At 45.9% G+C, this 19562-nt stretch overlaps 1 protein-coding gene and 1 non-coding gene across 2 annotated transcripts in view; one reads left to right on the top strand and one right to left on the bottom strand.

Annotated features, from left to right (window-relative positions):
- The first annotated feature begins 315 nt into the window (after positions 1-315).
- On the top strand, positions 316-389 carry TRNAI-GAU (transfer RNA isoleucine (anticodon GAU)). Its single transcript has one exon. It is a non-coding gene; the product is annotated as a tRNA-Ile (tRNA).
- A 13867-nt stretch (positions 390-14256) lies between these two features.
- RAB38 (RAB38, member RAS oncogene family) overlaps positions 14257-19562 on the bottom strand; it is a 35283-nt gene continuing 29977 nt past the window's right edge. Inside the window, exon 3 of the mRNA XM_028726022.2 lies at positions 14257-17862. Within this exon, the coding sequence (XP_028581855.1) occupies positions 17710-17862 (153 nt within the window). The 3' untranslated portion in view covers positions 14257-17709. The remainder of the gene's footprint in view (positions 17863-19562) is intronic.

Below are 19562 nucleotides of genomic sequence, written 5' to 3' on the forward strand. Positions count from 1 at the left end.
TAGGCGAACTCGCCCCTCCAGATGTTTTGGGACTACAATTCCCACCATCCCTGACCACTGGTCCTGTTAGCTAGGGATGATGGGAGTTGTAGTCCCAAAACATCTGGAGGGCAGAGTTTGCCTATGCCTGGAATAGGCCAACATCCTGTTCTCACAATGACCAGCCACATCCCTGTAGGGAAGCAACAAGCAGGACATGACTGCAACAACACTCTCTTCTCCTGCAGTTTCCAGCAACTGGTATTCAGAAGCATACTGCCTCTGACAGTGGAGCTGGAGCACGGCTATCGGGCCTAGTAGCTGTTGATAGCCTCAGCCTGGATAGCTCAGTTGGTAAGAGTGTGGTGCTGATAATGCCAAGGTTGCAGGTTCGATCCCTGTATGGGACAGCGGCATGTACCTGCATGGCAGGGGGTTGGGCGAGATGATCCTCAGGTTCCCTTCCAGCTCTAGGTAAGGGTAAAGGAACCACTGACCATTAGGTCCAGTCATGACCGACTCTGGGGTTGCGGCGCTCATCTCGCTTTATTGGCCAAGGGAGCCACCGTTTGTCCACAGGCAGCTTCCGGGTCATGTGGCCAGCATGACTAAGCCGCTTCTGGCGAATCAGAGCAGCGCATGGAAACACCGTTTACCTTCCCACTGGAGCAGTACCTATTTATCTACTTGCACTTTGATGTGCTTTTGAACTGCTAGGTTGGCAGGAGCAGGGACCGAGCAACGGGAACTCACCCTGTTGCGGGGCTTCGAACCGCCGACCTTCTGATCGGCAAGTCCTAGGCTCTGTGGTTTAACCCACAGTGCCACCCACGTCCCCAGCTCTACAATTCTATTAATTTGTCTCATCATCTTTCGAAGCCACCATGCACTCCTTGTGGGAGCAAGTTCCATTGTTAAACTATGTGCTGTGTGAAGATAATGCTTATTAGTGCCTACTTTCTCCATGGCATGCATAATTTTAAAAACTTCTGTCATTTCACCTCTGACTCACATTTTCTCATTCTTTTTAAATAATTTTTTAATTTGATTTTTTAAATTTTAAACATACAACAAAAAATAATTCAAGATCCAGATATCGAGATTGCTCTGAATCTCCTGACTCCCCCCCCCCCCATTCCTTCCATGGGTCTTAATGATAATATCGATGACTGCATATCAATACTTGTCCAAATTTTTGTCCTTCCAAATTATCCATACTTTCCGTTACTTTACAAGTGTGGTTAAAATCCTCCTAATGGTTTAACCTGCTTACAATGGTCTCGTAAATAGATAATAAACTTTTCGCATTCTTTTTTAAAGTTCTTGTCCTCTTGATTTCTGAGCTTCCCAGTTAATTTTGTACAGTGGACGCTTGGGTTGCGAACGTGATCTGTGCGAGATGCACGTTTGCAACCTGCAGCATTTGCAACCTGCAGTGGCGCATCTGTGCACATGGGGGTTGCAATTCGGCACTTCTGTGCATAGCGCAATTTAGCACTTCTGCGCATGCGCGACCTCCGAAACCCGGAAGTAACCCGTTCCGGTACTTCCGGGTTTCAGAGCGCTCATAACCTGAAAAAACGCAACCTGAAGCATCTGTGACCCAAGGTATGACTGTAATTGCAGCATAGTTCACCAGCTTGGTTTGCCATTCTTCTCTGACTGGGATTATTTCTCCCTTCCATCTCCTGGCTCACCTTTTCTCGAACAGTTTCCAATTCTACCATACAGGGGCGTAGCTAGCTGCTCCAGCACCCAGAGCGGCGGAGGTGGGGTGATACACCCATGGGGGCGCCGCAGCGATCCGCCCAGGGGGGCACTGCAGCGAGCTGCCCACAGAGTCTACAACAGTGATCCATGCGACGGTCATCTCCAGGCTTGACTACTGTAATTCGCTCTTCGCGGGGCTGCCCTTGAAGCTGTCCCAGAAACTCCAGCGGGTGCAGAATGCTGCAGCGAGGCTCCTCACGGGGTCTTTGCCATGGGAGCATATTCACCCAGTGCTTTTCAAGCTGCACTGGCTCCCGGTGGAGTACAGGGTCAGGTTTAAGGTGCTGGTTTTGACCTTTAAAGCCCTTCACGGCCTAGGACCCTCGTACCCACGGGACCGCCTCTCCTGGTATGCCCCACGGAGAGCCTCAAGGTCCATAAATAACAACACCCTAGTGGTCCCAGGCCCTAAGGAAGTTAGATTGGCTTCAACCAGAGCCAGGGCCTTTTCAACTCTGGCTCCGGCCTGGTGGAACGCTCTGCCTCATGAGACCAGGGCCCTGCAGGATCTGATTTCTTTCCGCAGGGCCTGTAAAACAGAGTTGTTCCGCCTGGCCTTTGGCTTGGAGTCAATTTGATTCCCTCCCTCCCTCTCTTTCTTTTTTCTTCTCCTTCTCCTCCTGCAATGAGGCTACATTTTAATATTTTAATGTTCCATTATTTTAATGTTGTATTTCATTTTTGTTTTTAAGTTGCAATCATTCATCTTGTTTTTATTATTGCTTGTAAGCCGCTCTGAGCTCGGCCTTGGCTGGGGAGGGCGAGGTATAAATAAAATATTATTATTATTATTATTATTATTATTATTATTATTATTATTATTATTACCTGGCAGACGCAAGCTCCACGCTGCCATTTCAGGCAGCACGGGCCCCTGAGCCACTGCATCACTCCCAGGAGAGAAGCGTAGCTCGGGCGAGCAGCAAGCCAGACCCCACGGTAAGTGCCGCCCCCCGTGGTTTGCCATTTTGTCACCCCCTCAGGGATGACACACGGGGCGGACCGCACCCCCTTCCTATGCCCCTGCTACCATATCCTTTCTGAGGTGAAACAACCAGAACATAGGATGAACCCTGATTGATCTAACTAACAGCCCATCTGCTGGGTGCAACAGAGATCCCTGGCACGTCCTGGTGGGACTGGGAATGTCCCCTAGCTGAAACTCTGGAGAGCTGCCACCAGCCAGTGCCTACCCTTCAACAGCCCACTGATCAAAATCAGGATGCTCATTTTTTGGTTCTGAGCTAGTTGCCTCGCCCAAGAGTGCAATACCAAAAAAGGAGAGAGGAATGTCTTTTGGTCTGGCACTCTGGCACAAGACAGCTGGCTCACACCAGAGCAAAAAGACAGGACATTCCAGGATCCAATCAGAAGCCAGGATAGCTTCTAGAATTCTGGGATGTCCCGCTCAAATTGGGATGGTTGAAAGGTATGTCATTGTGGACAATAGGGAGCCATGTGGACCAATAGTCTGACTTAATATTTGGCATCTTCTTATTTTGCAGTGTGAGATCCTTGCAGCGTTCTTACTTTCAGATGGTAGGTTGCAATGTTTTCATACAGATGGACTATTAAGACTTCATTTTTCTCCCGATTTCACTGTCAATTTCACTCTGGTTCATCCACTCATGCATGCCACTAATTGGATGATGAGGCATTTAGCGACGGTTTCTACCACTGCTGTCATTTTATTTATTTATTTATTTTCTTTTATGGGTTGTCGTTTTAATAACCGTTGTGTTACTATTTATTTTGTTCGCCGCCTTGAATATATTTTTTATTCATAGAAAATCCGAGCACAAATAAATGAAACAAATAACCACAGAGCCAAATGTTGTTGTTGTTGTTTAGTCGTTCAGTCGTGTCTGACTCTTCATGACCCCATGGACCAGAGCATGCCAGGCACTCCTGTCTTCCACTGCCTCCCGTAGTTTGGTCAAACTCATGCTGGTAGCTTCAAGAACACTGTCCAACCATCTCATCCTCTGCCGTCCACTTCTCCTTGTGCCCTCTATCTTTCCCAGCATCAGGGTCTTTTCCAGGGAGTCTCTTCTCAGGAGGTGGCCAAAGCATTGGAGCCTCAGCTTCAGGATCTGTCCTTCCAGTGGGCACTCAGGTCTGATTTCCTTCAGAATGGAGAGGTTCGATCTTCTTGCAGTCCATGGGACTCTCAAGAGTCTCCTCCAGCACCATAATTCAAAAGCATCAATTCTCCGGCGAGTCCACATATAGATTGGCCTATTCCAGGCATAGGCAAACTTGGCCCTCCAGATGTTTTGGGACTACAACTCCCACCATCCCTAGCTAACAGGACCAGTGGTCAGGGGTGATGGGAGTTGTAGTCCCAAAACATCTGGAGGGCCAAGTTTGTCTATGCCTGGCCTATTCCCACCTCTTTTTTCTGAATGGTGACTGCTGCTGCTGCTCAGGCTGCACAGGAAAAGCATTTCGGTTCCAGAAATTCATTCTGATTTTGCAGATAAAATAGAATGGATAGAATTCCACAGGATGGGGTGTTAGTGTGTGAAAATAGTCCAGATCCAATGATCCCCAGATGGCGGAGCTGTCAGGTATCCTGGCGTCCAGGCATCTTCACTTGGTTACTAGTGGTTGAAAGTCAGGTGCAAAATAAGCCTGGCTAATTTCAAACACTGGTTGCAAGTAAGAAGTCTGGAAAGCATGGAGGAAATCAAGGCCAAAGTTGGAGGGGCAATGCCTCATTTGTTCTAATGGACTAGCCTCCCCTGTTAAACTAGGAATCTCCTGCGTGCTTAAAGACGATATAAGACATCATCACACAACCAAGGATCATAGACAGATAATAAAGGTAAAGGGACCCCTGACCATAGGTCCAGCCGTGGCCGACTCTGGGGTTGCGGCGCTCATCTTGCTTATTGGCCAAGGGAGCCGGCGTACAGCTTCTGGGCCATGTGGCCAGCATGACTAAGCCACTTCTGGCGAACCAGAGCAGCATGGAAATGCCGTTTACCTTCCCACCGGAGAGGTACCTATTTATCTACTTGCACTTCATGCTTTCAAACGGCTAGGTTGGCAGGAGCAGGGACCGAGCAATGGGAGCTCACCCCGTCATGGGGATTCAAACTGCCGACCTTCTGATCGGCAAGTCCTAGGCTCTGTGGTTTAACCCACAGTGCCACCCGTGTCCCCATAGAAAGATAGTCCTCTTTAAATAAACAATAACAAGCAGGGAAAGATGCATATGTCGGGCAGGCAGGCTGTCAGCCGGAGCCTTGTTGCTTTGGGGAGATATTTATTTATTTATTTCAGTAGGGAATGGTGCAGCAGCGAGAGAAGGAAGGAGCCGGGCTTGGCAGAGGATGAAAAGGAACCTGATTTGGAAGAAAAGAACGGCGTCAATTTAAAACGTGGAAGAAAGATTGCACTGCAGAATCATAAGGGAAATGGAGAGACTGCCAGAGCGCTTGCCAAGCACGGCATAAAGACATATAACTGTACAATAGGAGAAGCAAATTACTGCAGATAAGTGGTATTTATGAGACGACAAACTGGTAGCATGATCCAAATTCCATTCAAGTAATGGGCTTTTCAGAGAACGCTTCCTGAAAACCATGAATGGATTTTCAAGGACAAACCAACAGCACTGAAAGTTATGCATCTGGGGAGAGAGGGGTGTGTGTGTGTGTGTGTGTGTGTGTGTGTGTGTGTGTGAACAGCCTTCAACATGCTTCCTTGGAAGTAGACATGGGTAGTCTGGATCTTACTGACTACCTAGGCTGAACCCAAAGAATATTGGGTAATGAGCCCCAATATTTCCCCAACAACATTTACTCGTTGTCACCCTTTTGGTCTCTAAAGAAGTACATGCTCGCATCAGGAATTTTATAACTGAGGATCCTGTTTAATAGGAAAATAAAGTTGTGACCTTTTATGCCAGTTCTTCTCTCTCCCTTCTTTGCCCTGTCATGCGATGGAAACAATAAATAAATAGGGATAATTAATGGCTTGAGAATTCTGCCATTCTACTATTTTACATTCTACCATTTTAGGATTTTGCCACTTATTCATCTGTTGTTGTTGTTGTTTGTTTGTTTGTTTTGGGATATATCCCACCTTGTCTCCAAAGAGTTCAAGGTGGGGGGACATGGTGTGGCCCCCATTTTATTGTCACAACAACCCTGTGAGGTAGGTTAGGTAAAGAGACAGTGATTGGCTCAAGGTCACCCTGTAAGCCATGGGTAGGCAAACTAAGGCCCAGGGTCTGGATCCGGCCCAATCGCCTTCTAAATCCAGCCCATGGACAGTCTGGGAATCAGCGTGTTTTTACATGAGTAGAATGTGTCCTTTTATTTAAAATGCATCTCTGGGTTATTTGCATAGCTGTCAACTTTTCCCATTTCTTGTGAGGAATCCTATTCAGAATAAGGGAATTTCCCTTTAAAAAAGGGAAACGTTGACAGCTATGGTTATTTGTGGGGCCTGCCTGGTGTTTTTACATGAGTAGAATGTGTGCTTTTATTTAAAATGCATCTCTGGGTTATTTGTGGGGCATAGGAATTCGTTCATTACTATTTTTCAAAATATAGTCCGGCCCTCCACAAGGTCTGAGGGACAGTGGACCGGCCCCCTGCTGAAAAAGTTTGCTGACCCCTGCTGTAAGCTTTCTGGCTGAGTAGGGATTTGAACCTGGTTTCCCAGGTCCTAGGCTTATGCTCTTAACCACTATCCCATATTCCAGCCTCCCCACCTCCACCCACTGAGGGCACAGCAAGGGCCTCAGCAACCAAACCTGAGGTACGATGTTAAAGAGTATTTCTAAATGCATTGCATTAAATATTTACAAAACTATTTACCTCAGCAAGAGAGGGAGTGATGGAGACCGACAGGATAATCCTGAGAAATTGAACTTTATCCTTAAAGGGTATATTGACTGCATTCTCTTCATAAACCTTTTGTACCACAGATAGGCAGTTTATGACCGTATCATAGGATGTATTGATCTGTGTATGACAGTCAGAGGAAACCTTCTTCCCCAGATCGCATGCAGAACACTCTGCTATGGATCCTGATATTGTCGATCATCAGATATTTGACATCGACTATGTGGGAGTCAGTATCAATATTTGATTTGTCTGTTTTTGATATTCAGTATTTGGCTCTGTCTAGACAGCATCTTAAAAAGTAGAGACATCCCCTTGCCAACAAAGGTCCGTATAGTTAAAGCTATGGTTTTCCCAGTAGTGACGTATGGAAGTGAGAGCTGGACCATAAAGAAGGCTGATCGCCGAAGAATTGATGCTTTTAAATTAGGGTGCTGGAGGAGACTCTTGAGAGTCCCATGGACTGCAAGAAGATCAAACCTCTCCATTCTGAAGGAAATCAGCCCTGAGTGCTGACTGGAAGGACAGAGCGTGAAGCTGAGGCTCCAATACTTTGGCCACCTCATGAGAAGAGAAGACTCCCTGGAAAAGACCCTGATGCTGGGAAAGATAGAGGGCACAAGGAGAAGTGGACGGCAGAGGATGAGATGGTTGGACAGTGTTCTTGAAGCTACCAGCATGAGTTTGGCCAAACTGCGGGAGGCAGTGGAAGACAGGAGTGCCTGGCGTGCTCTGGTCCATGGGGTCACGAAGAGTTGGACACGGCTAAACAACTAAACAACAACAACATATGTGGACTGTCCCTGGATCAAGTGACTTTTCTTCTTTAAGTTCTCAAAGCTCTTAACCTAGTTCAAGGTTGCCGTCTGAACTGGCCAGATGTTTAACTGAGAATCAACCACAGTCAGTCCATCATTTGAGAAAAGCAAGACTTGTCAGCTAGCTTGCCTCCAAATGGCAACTAGACATTCCGTTTTGGTGACTGAAGCCCTGGTTTAAAGAGCCATTTGGCACCTAGTTTATAAATCTGAGTTTCTAACACTGCTTACAACCAGTCCAGAGGGTGGTCTTGACTTTCTGCTTCTTCCCTCCTTGTTCTCAATTTGGCGCTCAATTTGGCAGGGAAAAGGATGGGAGACAAAAGTAAGTCATTGACTCAGACTCAACCTCCTATTGACCTCCTTGCCTTCTGTCCTACCAGCTCCAATGGGCACCAGCCACTACTGCAGTTTAATCTATGGCACACCTAGGTAGAACCAGTAAAACTGACCGGTCAGTGTAAACAGTAATAAGCTAGATTCCATTTCCCTATATCAAAGTCACATGGAAAAAAAATGATGAAATATCAAGATATTGGTGCCAATATTTGCAGATAAATATGTTTTTGGAAAACGTCGGTAAACAGAAAAATGGAGATTATCCCGTAGTCTTTGGGGGAAACCCTTTTGTTTTATGGCCAAAAGTATATAATTTTTTATTAGACTTGGATCAACGGATGGAAAATCAGTGGATGGCAACACTGGGAAAATCCTGTTGGCTCGCTAGCTGCTGGTGGAATCCAGTTCCTATTAGTCCCAGCCAGCATGGCGGATGGTCAGGGATGATGGGAGTTGCAGTCCAGTAATATCTGGAGGATCACAGATCCCTTACAATTAATTAGTAATCAGTGAGAATTTATCTTCCCAGTGATTCTGGCCACTGCAGCTTACAGAACTATTAGAGGAAATAATTACCGTTCATTATTCTAGTCGTACTTGCTGCCAGGCAAGTTAAACTGATGTATCACCTAAGCAGCCCTGGAGATGAAGGAGGGATAAAGTAGATTACTGGCATATGGTGGGGATTGTTCTAAAATCAAGAGCTTTTGATAAATGTTTTTGGGCATGTAAAATGTGTGCGGCTTGATGGGAGTTCCCTCTGCAACCAGAGTCAATTCTGTTAGTTGTTAGGATAAATGAATGAACTCGTAGATAGATTTAATATTCCGTTAATTGGTAATATGTCACGCTAGTGGGGTGCCGATATTGGTTGCTGCTAAGTGGAAATCTTTTGACAGTCGAGCTACAGCTAGAATGGCTTTGTAATTTCTGGCATGTAGTTAAATTAGAATTGTTGTTGTTGTTTCTTTAAAAAAAGGTTTGGCCCAAGGAGCGTGTATGTCTTTTGCCTGCTATGCCCCAGAACACCACACCCTCCAACATTTCTCGGATGAAAATAGGGGCGCCCTACCAAACCCTCCAACATTTTTTCCGATGAAGATAATGTCGTCCTAAGGAAAAGTGGGACATTCCAGGATCAAATCAGAAACTGGGACAGCTTCTATAAATCTGGGCTGTTCCTGGAAAATAGAGACACTAGGAAGGTCTGTGAACACCTATTTATTATTATTAATATCTGGAGAAAAGCAGATTCTTCTTCTTCTTCTTCTTCTTCTTCTTCTTCTTCTTCTTCTTCTTCTTCTTCTTCGGCCCCAAGGGCCATCTAGTCCAACTCCCTGCAAAGCAGAAATCACAGCTAAAGAATCCTTCATCCAGCTTCTGTTGAAAATATGCAATGAAGGAACGTCCATCACTTTTGAGGCAGTCTGTTCCTCTGTCAAACAGCTCTTACTGTCAGAAAGTTCTTCCTAATGTTTAGTCAGAGTCTTTCATGTGACAGCCCTTGAGATATTTGAAGATGGCTATTATCCCTCCTCTCTGTCTCCTTTTCTCCAGGCTAAACATACTCAACTCCCTCTAGCTTTCCTCATAAGATCTCCCCAAAAGGTAAGTTTTCAGTAAGTGTCTAATACACTCTTTCTCTGGCTAAAGCAGAATTTGTCAGTGACTCAGTCCTTCGCTTGTGTATGTGGGTGGTAGTTTTTGCTGCATCAACATTGTGGGAGTGTTCAGGGTGGCAGGAGAGGATATATTGTTTATTAATACCCTTCCTAACTTGTGTTAGCAAGTTCCTTTATGTATCAGAGTTCCATTCCCCTTTCTTACATGCACAGCAGATAGCTGGTTGCAGGCTCGTGTAAGCCTCTCACTATTATACAATTCAGTCTTTCTCAGATTGAATTGTACATTCCTGGTAAATTCCCTTTAATCCCTCTTAAAAGAATAAAGACACGACAATCTTATTCAAAGTCAATAAAAGAAGTTTACTCACATCAGTTCACAGTTGGATTCCTGAAGGCAGACTTAGTTGCAAATATGTACATGTGGATCCACCCCAAATGGGGGAATAATCCCAGTGCTTCTGCTAGCTAGGAGCTAACAGAACAGTCCTAGCTAAAAAAAGCTGGTCAAACGAAGAAGGAAGTCAAAAAGAGGGAGGTGCGCTGCGTGACTTGTTCTTTTGTTACCTGGACTGGTTAGGTCATGCCCATCTTTAGTCACATGCAAAGAAAGGATGCTCCAGCCAAGAGGAAGAGGGAGTTTTGACTGGCTGGACCAAACATTCCCCCACATGTCTTCTCTATCATTACAAGGAATGTTGGACTTGACTGCCTCCCATGGATCACATCCCACAAACATGAACATGGAAAGACTCAAACTCATAATAGCTCATATATAGAGTTGATATGTAAGATATGACATAAGAGTACAGAAGAATGATAGCGGAGACCTTCCCAGCCACATTCATACTTCACAGCAGCAATTTAATCTTCGTTTGGAAAGTTCACGATCGTGCTGCAAAAAGCCTTAATTCTGAATTACAGAGCATTCATTCAGGGATCTCCAAATGATCTCGCAACACAAAGGCTGCTAACTAACTACCCAGGTGCCTTTTGTGCATTCGCTTTATTGCTACCTCACTTCCAATTAGCGATCACTTAAGCTGTATGAAAACCGGCAAGGCTGTTAAAGTGAGGAAAGCAAGCAAGCAAGCAAGCAAGAAAACCACACACAACAGCTGCATCCAAGCAGTGCTACAATCCATCACAGTGAAAGAAAGATAAAACAACATCTCGAAAGCTTCCATTTTCTACATGTCTCCAAGGGGGATTCAAATTACAGCTGTTTGCAGCAATCTTATCATGTATGGCAAAACAAGGAACGTACCTTGCATGGTCTTACGGCGATGCAACCGCTTGCAGCCTACCTGTCTATGCAGCCTTGCTCCTGGCCTTGCAGTGCTTTGGGATGCTACTGCTGAGAAAAGACTTGAAGGTAGAGGAAGTTCAGATTTGGGGCATAGGAAGCGACTTCATAGCAAACCAGGTCACTGATCCATCCATCACAGTTTGGTCTACACCAAGGAAGATGAACCGGTGGCCTTCACACAGCACATTGTTAAACTATGGAACTCACTTCCACAGGAAGGGGTGCTGGCCACCAACCAGGATAATAATAATAATAATAATAATAATAATAATAATAATAATAGTTTATTATTTATACCCCACCCATCTGGCTGCGTTTCCCCAGCCACTCTGGGTGGCTCCCAATTGAGTATTAAAAACAATACAGCATTAAATATTAAAAACTTCCCTAAACAGGGCTGCCTTCAGATGTCTTTTAAAGATAATATAGCTGCTTATTTCCTTCACATCTGAAGCAAGGGCATTCCACAGGGTGGGCGCCACTACTGAGAAGGCCCTGTGTCTGTTTCCATGTAATCTCACTTCTCTCAATGAGGGAACCGCCAAAAGGCCCTCGGTGCTGGACCTCAGTTTCCGGGCAGAACGATGGAGGTGGAGACGCTCCTTCAGGTATACACGACTGAGGCCGTTTAGGGCTTTAAAGGTCAGCACCAACACATTGAATTGTGCTCGGAAACGTACTGGGAACCAATGCAGATCTCTCAGGACTGGTGTTATGTGGTCCCAGCGACCACTCCCAGTCACCAGTCTAGCTGCCACATTCTGGATTAATTGCAGTTTCCGGGTCACCTTCAAAGGTAGCCCCACGTAGAGCGCATGGCAGTAGTCCAAGCTTTAAGAGAATTAGACAAATTCATGGAGGAGAGAAGGCTATCAATGGCTGCTAGCTTCAATGGCTAGGCTCTCCCTCCATGCTTGGCATCAACAATGCTTCTGAACACTGATCCCTGGACGCCACAGGAGGAAAGAGTGCTCTTGTGTTTGAATCTTGCTTGCTGGTTTCCCTGCAGGTATCTGGCTGGCCACTGTGAGAACAGGGTGTTGGACTAGATGGGCCATTGGCTGATCCTGCAGGCTCTTCTTGTGTTCTTTTGAAATGCTTTTGGACTTCAAACTCCCGCCAGCCCCAGGGTTCACAGCCACAAATGACTGTGTTCTACCTCCACTGTCGGAGACAATGTCTCTGAATTCCGGTTGCTGTGAATCACTTGCTCCTACATTCCTGAGCCCGCTGAGTTAAGTTGGAAGCACTGGGTTGTAGCCCACTGAATTTCACTTCACCCGTTGAAATTAATGGACCTAAGTAAGTCATGTACACTACCACAATACCTACCTGGACCCTGAGTTCATCATCTGAGACCCTTCTTCTTGTACCTCTTCTACAAGAGGTCTGGAGGGTGGCAACACGAGAACAGGCCTTTTCTGCAGGGGCTGCCTGTTTGCAGAATGCTCTCCCCAGGGAGGTCCACCTGGTAACTTCATTCTACACCTGTAGGTACCAGGTGAAGACACTCATTTTCAACCAGGCCTTTTGTTGATTGACACCTGCTGCCCTTTTAAATGTGTTATGGGAGAGTGGATTATTGGTTGCTTGTTGCTATTATTTTTACTACATATCCTGTGGTTTTTATATCGTAATTTTATGTTGTGAAGCACATCAAGATCTGTGGATGAAGGGCAGTATGCACATCATCATCATCATCATCATCATCATCATAGATCGACTCTGCTTGTGACAAATGTTGGAAGTTTAGCTCTGTTTAGTGATCAATTGCTGATTTCTACATATATAAACACCAGGACGCGGGTGGCACTGTGGGCTAAACCACAGAGCCTAGGGCTTGCCGATCAGAAGGTCAGCAGTTCGAATCCCCGCAACAGGGTGAGCTCCCGTTGCTCGGTCCTGCTCCTGCCAACCTAGCAGTTCGAAAGCACGTCAAAGTGCAAGTAGATAAATAGGTACCGCTCTGGCGGGAAGGTAAACGGTGTTTCTGTGCGCTGCTCTGGTTCGCCAGAAGCGGCTTAGTCATGCTGGCCACATGACCCGGAAGCTGTACACCGGCTCCCTCGGCCAATAAAGCGAGATGAGCGCCGCAACCCCCGAGTCGGTCACAACTGGACCTAATGGTCAGGGGTCCCCTTTACCTTACATATATAAACACACTGCTAAAGGCACAAGAGCAGACTAGAATGTGTTTCCCCCCTTCTTGGCCTATTGGTAACCTTACTTGCATGCCATGTCAAAATCTCCAAGATTTTGTTCTTAATAACTTTCTTTCCCAGCAAGTTATAAGTGGGGACATACATAGGAAGCTGCATGGTAAGCGATCAGAAAACTGGTCAGCCTAGCTCAGTATTGTCTATCTGACCATGGCAGTGTCTCTTCAGGGTTCCATCAGCAGCCCCTTCTGCCCGAATCATGGAGATTTTTCTAATAACATGCAAATCGGATTGCCAACAGGGGAGGGGGGACCCTAAACTCCAGCTATCCTTTTATATCAGGGACAGCCACCTTTGTTCCTTTTTTTGGGTGGGGGTCTTGGTGAAGAGGGGATGCCTTGTTAAAATATTATCCATGCACATTGCTAGAGTTACCTGTGGGATGTAATCCATTGGAACAGTCAAATGCAACATTCCTTATTTTCCTAGAGTAGGCACAGGCAAGGGGCGCGTTTCTCCAGTCAGTGTAACTTCCTGTTCTACTGGTCTGAAGCGCCCTCCCCCTGCATGTGACCTGGGAGATGGGCATGGCCCTGGCTGACTCCATAAAAGAGGTGAGTCATACTGCCATTTTCTCTCTCTCTCGCTCTCCATCTCTTGCTTGCTGCTCTCTTGCTGCCACGCTGCTCTCCTGCAGCCATTTTGTTCTTTTAATGTAATTTTGCTGTCTGCTGGCTCTCAGCCAGCAGCACATGAGCTCAGTCTCCATGTGAGATGAACTCACAGATTGTTATGTAACTACTAAGTAAAGCCTGCCTTTCAGGGATCAAATTGTGAACTGAAATGTGAGTAAACTTCTTGTTACTTTTAGGGAAAGACTTGTGTCTTTATTCTTTTAAGAGGGATGGAAGGGGACACCAGGAATAATCAATCTGGGCAACCCAGATTGGATTACTTAACAAAAGAGATTCAAGTAAATCTGCAAACTAGCTTCCTGCTATATTAAGGGAAATCTGCTCTGCTACATCACACAATAGTGTGAGTGAAGGGAGGATAATACTTATTCAATATATCCTTTCCTACTATCCTTAACAGTCCCACAATACCCTTCTTCGGGATAGAGCTCTCTCCCCAGGGTCTATAGGTCCATTTCAGAGTGAAGGGTTCAAGCAGAGGGGTTTTGTGCGTGCAAATCTCACACTCCCCTCTTTTAATCAAAGAAACATAGGGAAGATGGATATAAACACCTGTGGCCCATCCCAATGTTGTCGGACTCAAATCCCTGCAACCCCAGCCAGCATGTCCAATGGTCAGGAGGGACACAGAGTCTCTATTCTCGCTAGACACACATTTCTTGGGCTCTGTGTATCCACCTGGCTTTGCAAACAAAAAGCACCACAATCGGGGAATGGATTCTTTATTTCTTTGGAATAAAAAGTTTTCCCTCTGTAGAAAGTGTAGCGTTTCATTTCAAGAACTGCATCACGTTCTAGTAGCAGTACAGCTCTTCTGTTGAAATCTCAGTGGATACATCACTCTTGTTCTTAAGATGTGTAGCACATTTTAAGGGGAGGGGAATAAAACACCTGGATTTCTGCATGCCCTTGTTGAGGTAGCCAAGTGTGATCATCCATGGTTGACAACATTATGCCTCCCTGTGTGCAGATGGACTCCAACTCCCATCAGCCTCAGCCAACATTATATCCCGATCAGGGATATTATGGGAGTTGGAGTCAAACCACATAAGGTGTCTTGTCCCTGCTATACACTTTCCTGGGAATAATTCCCATTAAACTCAATGGGGCTTACTTCCAAGTGCCCATTTATATAGATCTGTGGTGCCTGTGACTAGTTTGCAGCGTATGTGTCTGCTCAGAAGTTCTCATTGAGTCCAATGAGGCTTACTTTCAGGAAGGTAGTGACAGCTGAAGCCTATGTCACAAGTGCCATGAGAATCCTGAAGGATGAAAAGTCAGTTGAGATGTACTACATTAAGGCTGCAATTTTAAATGAAATTTATCCAGGCAACTGATCACCAACTGAGCTATCCAGCTGATAGGCACCCTGGCTTGGGAGCAAATTCTGCTAAAATCAGCGGGGCTGAAATTCCAAAGAAACAAAACCAGAGGATCCTAAGAGTTGGAGAGTGCTTTATAGGCAGTTTAGTCCATGGAAAAGGACCTTTGGCCCTCTAAATCAGGGAGCAGTGAATCTGTAGCTCTCCAGCTGTTGTTGAACTACAACTCTCCCCATCCCTGACCATTGGTTATGCTGGCTTTGTGTTGGGAGTTGTAGTTCAGCAACATTTGGAGGGGCACAGATTCCCTACACCTGCTCTAGATATTCTTGGGACTCCCAAGTCCCAAGTCCCATCAGCCCCAATGGTCAGAGCTAATGGATACACAAGCCAACCACATCTGGAGAGCTATATGTTCCCTAAAGCCAGGCCTGTCTATCTGGTTTTGGGCTACATACAAGCAAAGAGACGGTAGAACTCACAATCCTCTAATTGTTGTGCAGAAGGTGTAGCTTTTCACACCATTGTGTAATAAGTTTCGGTCACCTGTGAGCAAGCACGGGCATGCCATACTATTAATCTCTGCAACAGCTGCGAAAGACTCAATGCGAGTTTGCAAAATTTCTTTTCAGATTCGGGGAGGCGACAAATGACCTGATTTCGTTGGAGGAGTGGCACTCTTGTACAAGTGATCTGCCATCTTCCAATTTCTTTAAAAAGTCAGGACTTTTTCAGATTATTTTCAGTTTGTCATAGTGGATGCACTATGTTCAGTTTGTCACTTTTTCAGTTTGCCACTATGTTGGATGCAGACTTTGTGATGCTCTGAGCAGACCCATTGAAATCAATGGGACTTAAGCCTAGGCAGTGGCATAACAATGCCAGGTGGTACCCGGTGCAAAAAAAATATTCTCTCCCCACTCCCCCTGAAATCTAGTTGGACTCCCAAGAGACTGTGATCTACTCACAGTATAAAAAGACTGGCTGTGATCTACCAATTGTCATTGCCAGGAGCTGTTGAGCTTTTTTAAGGGAAGGATTGGCCAAAGTTCTTGAACTTTTTTTTTTTGGGGGGGGGGGGTTCCTCTGCTGGTTTGCTTGCCTGCCTCCTTCCCATCCTCTCCCTGCCTGCCTGCCTGCATGCCTCCTCCAGCAGAACTGTCAAAACGAAGGGGGAAGGGGAGAAGGATGCCTGCAAAGCACTGCAGCTACTGCCCTTCCCACGACGGCTCAGGGTAGGCAGGAATTGCGGATGGCCGTGGCGCCAAATGTCACCCCCCTAGGAGATGACACCCAGGGCGCTCCACCCCCAACGCACCCACCTTGCTCCGCCCCTGAATCTAGGAATGACTAGAGTTGTGGACCTAACTCTAGGGGGTTTCCCTCACTTTAAAGATTACCAATATGCACGAGTGCATATAAATTCATGGAGAGCAAAGCTGTCAGTGGCTGCTAGTTATGGTGGCTACATGGAACCTCCAGGATTAGGAACAACAGATTTCTAGATGCCTAGATGATTAGGAACAACATATCTCTAGATGATCTCTAGATGGGACGCGGGTGGCGCTGTGGGTTAAACCACAGTGCCTAGGACTTGCTGATCAGAAGGTTGGCGGTTTGAATCCCTGCGACGGGGTGAGCTCCCGTTGCTCGGTCCCTGCTCTTGCCCACCTAGCAGTTCGAAAGCACATCAAAGTGCAAGTAGATAAATAGGTACTGCTCCGGCGGGAAGGTAAACGGCGTTTCCGTGCGCTGCTCTGGTTTGCCAGAAGCGGCTTAGTCATGCTGGCCACATGACCCGGAAGCTGTACGCCGGCTCCATCGGCCAGTAAAGCGAGATGAGCGCCGCAACCCCAGAGTCGGCCACGACTGGACCTAATGGTCAGGGGTCCCTTTACCTTTACTTATCTCTAGATGCCAGTCATGGGGAATAGTAGCAGGAGAAGGACAAGCGTCCTCATGTTCTGCCTGTGAGATTCCCTGAGTTATCTGGTTGGCCACTTGAAGAGACAAAAGGCTGGTGTCTGGTTTGATGCAAGAGGGATTGTACATTGCTAAGGTTTATTTTTGTGCCTGAAAGAAACCTGAAAGGGGAAAGGGCACGAATGAAAAACTGCAGCATAAGACACACTTGGAATTAATTTTCGGCACTGGTTATACCAGGAGGCAGGCAGAGTGGGATGTGCAGCAGAGCCAACCCTCAGAACAGTAATGAAAACATCTGCTTGTCCCCAAGGCAGACTTCTGATTCCCAAATGACTCATCTAAGCAGTAGGAAACACTGCCAGAATCTAGAGCTCATGTCACTGGGCTGCAGAGCTGCAGAGCAAAATATATCTATTCCACCCCCCGCCCACTAAAAACCCCTAGAAGAAATATTGCATTTAACCCCATCATATATTTTCGCAAAATAGCCGTGGATATTCAACTCTTTTAAAAAATAATTTTGCTTTCTGTGGGTATGCTTGTAACTGTGATGTATCCCCAGAAAGCAAATTTTAGAGTCTCCTCAAGCAGGTATTCACAAAAGAAGCAATGAATGTAATATCTCAGCCTTCTTAAAGAGAGCACCTTGGCTGAGTGGTGATCATTCAAAGAAATAGCCCAGATTGTGAATATCAAACATTTGTGGGGGACCCTATAAGGCAAACCATCCAAAAAATTTAAAGCAACAACTTTGATATATATATTTTTTTCAACCGCATGTTTGGGAAGAATGCGAATTTCCTGATCTTGGTTTCGTGTTCTGGAGTAGCAAAGGCTGGGCTACGTGGAGACGCTTTTCTCTCGTGAGTTATTTGCTCAGTTCCAGTGTCCACAAACAGCTTGGAAGTTACTTAGGACTTAAAGCAAGCTGAGCAGCTGACGAGCTTGGAGGAATTCAAGTGCGGTTTCACGACATCGGGTTCGACGGGCTGCACTGGGTCGCTCTCGCTAGCAATGATATGTTTCACCAAGCACCTGGAAGCTTCGTCAATGTTTATGTTTTCCTGCAGGTGAAGGAAAAAAGAAGAAGCACAAGTTAGATCTCGGGTCTACCCAGTTCAGTATTGCTCACACTGACTGGCAGCAGCTGGATATGATTTCAGGCAGGAGTCTTTCCCATCCCTTCCTGGAAATACCATCCAGGATTGAACCAGGAGCCTTCTGCCCGCAAGGCAGCTGCTCTGCCACTGTATCCAAAGGCAACACGATGACCAAGTACAACAATGCGATGTCAATATAAACTCTTTATATACCGTATTTTTTGCTCCATAAGACACACTTTTTTCCTCCTAAAAAGTAAGGGGGAATGTCTGTGCGTCTTATGGAGCGAATGCATGGTCCCTGGAGCCAAATTGCCCGGGGGCAAAAAGCAGATCATGCTCTTTTTTTTTTAGAAAGAGGGAAGTGGGTGTTGAAACAAAGCCGCTGAGCAGCTGAGCAGCAAGCGATCGGGAGGGGTGATAAGGGACTCTAGAGATAAAGGAGGCTGCCTGGGAGGGAGAGGTAAAGACAGCAAACTTGCAAGGAGAGGAGACAAGAAGTTTAAAGCAATGAGGAGAGAAATTAGAAGAAAAGGAGGAGCAAAAAACTGCTTCAGCTAAGGAAAATACACTAAGGCAAACAAGAGGGAAGGGAGTGTTGAAACAAAGCCACTGAGGAGCTGATTGGCAAGGGATCAGGAGGGACATAAGGGGGAGGGAGGGGAGGTAAAAGCACAGGGATCCTCAGGATTTTTGCATTGGGTCACCCCAAATTCTCCATCAGATCACATAGCATGTCCATGGCTACAGCCTGCACCAAAAAACCCATGCATCTACTGTTTTGTGGGGCTGCAATGTCGCAAAAACGTGGTTACAAAGCACCGATCCACATGGATCCTCAGGATTTTTGCATTGGGCTACCCCAAACTCACTGTCGAATCACATATCATGTCTGTGGCCACAGCATGAACCACAAAAATCATACACCCACTGTTTCACTCAGAATATTTTTTTTTCTTGTTTACCTCCTCTAAAAACTAGGTGCGTCTTATGGTCAGGTGCATTTTACAGTAATCTATACAGAACAATGTACAATATGAAATATATGAAATATGCACTCTCTGCAAAACCAAATAAACAGAAATCTTCTAAAGCTCTGAAAGTCACAAAATATGCACTCTTGATGGATTCTCAAACATAATTCTTATAGTCTCTGAACGTCTTTGTGGGCTATGCCACCCAGAAGGTTGGTCTGGATGTTCTTTGAGGGACTTTCCTATCACCAATTCTCTGCCAGTAGCATTGAGTGCGTATTGACGGATCCAGCTGAAAGTGCTGGCTTTAACGGTTAAGGCTTGAACAGTTTGGGACCTTGTTATTTTAAGGGCCTCCACCTATTATTAAATTTCTACACCACCTTTCATCTGAAGACCACAGGGCAGTTAACGATGTAAAAACACAAACATACATGCCATAATAATGAAAGCAATGACACTACACATATGCAAAGCTTTCCAAGCCTTCGATTGGCCTCCAAGGTCCTGTCCTCCGGCCCCCCGTAATCATCAGACTGATGTCTCGCTAGCCGTCTCCCAGGAAGTGTGCACCCCCCTTTATTGGTGATCCATTTTGCCTACTACCTCATCGGATTTTGTGGCTTTCACGCTGGGACTAATGTTTTTGCTGCTGCTGCTTTTGGTTGTTTTGACATTTATTGGCCTGTT

This window comes from Podarcis muralis, chromosome 4 (assembly GCF_964188315.1).
Source record: "Podarcis muralis chromosome 4, rPodMur119.hap1.1, whole genome shotgun sequence".
Classification (NCBI taxonomy): Eukaryota; Metazoa; Chordata; class Lepidosauria; order Squamata; family Lacertidae; genus Podarcis; species Podarcis muralis.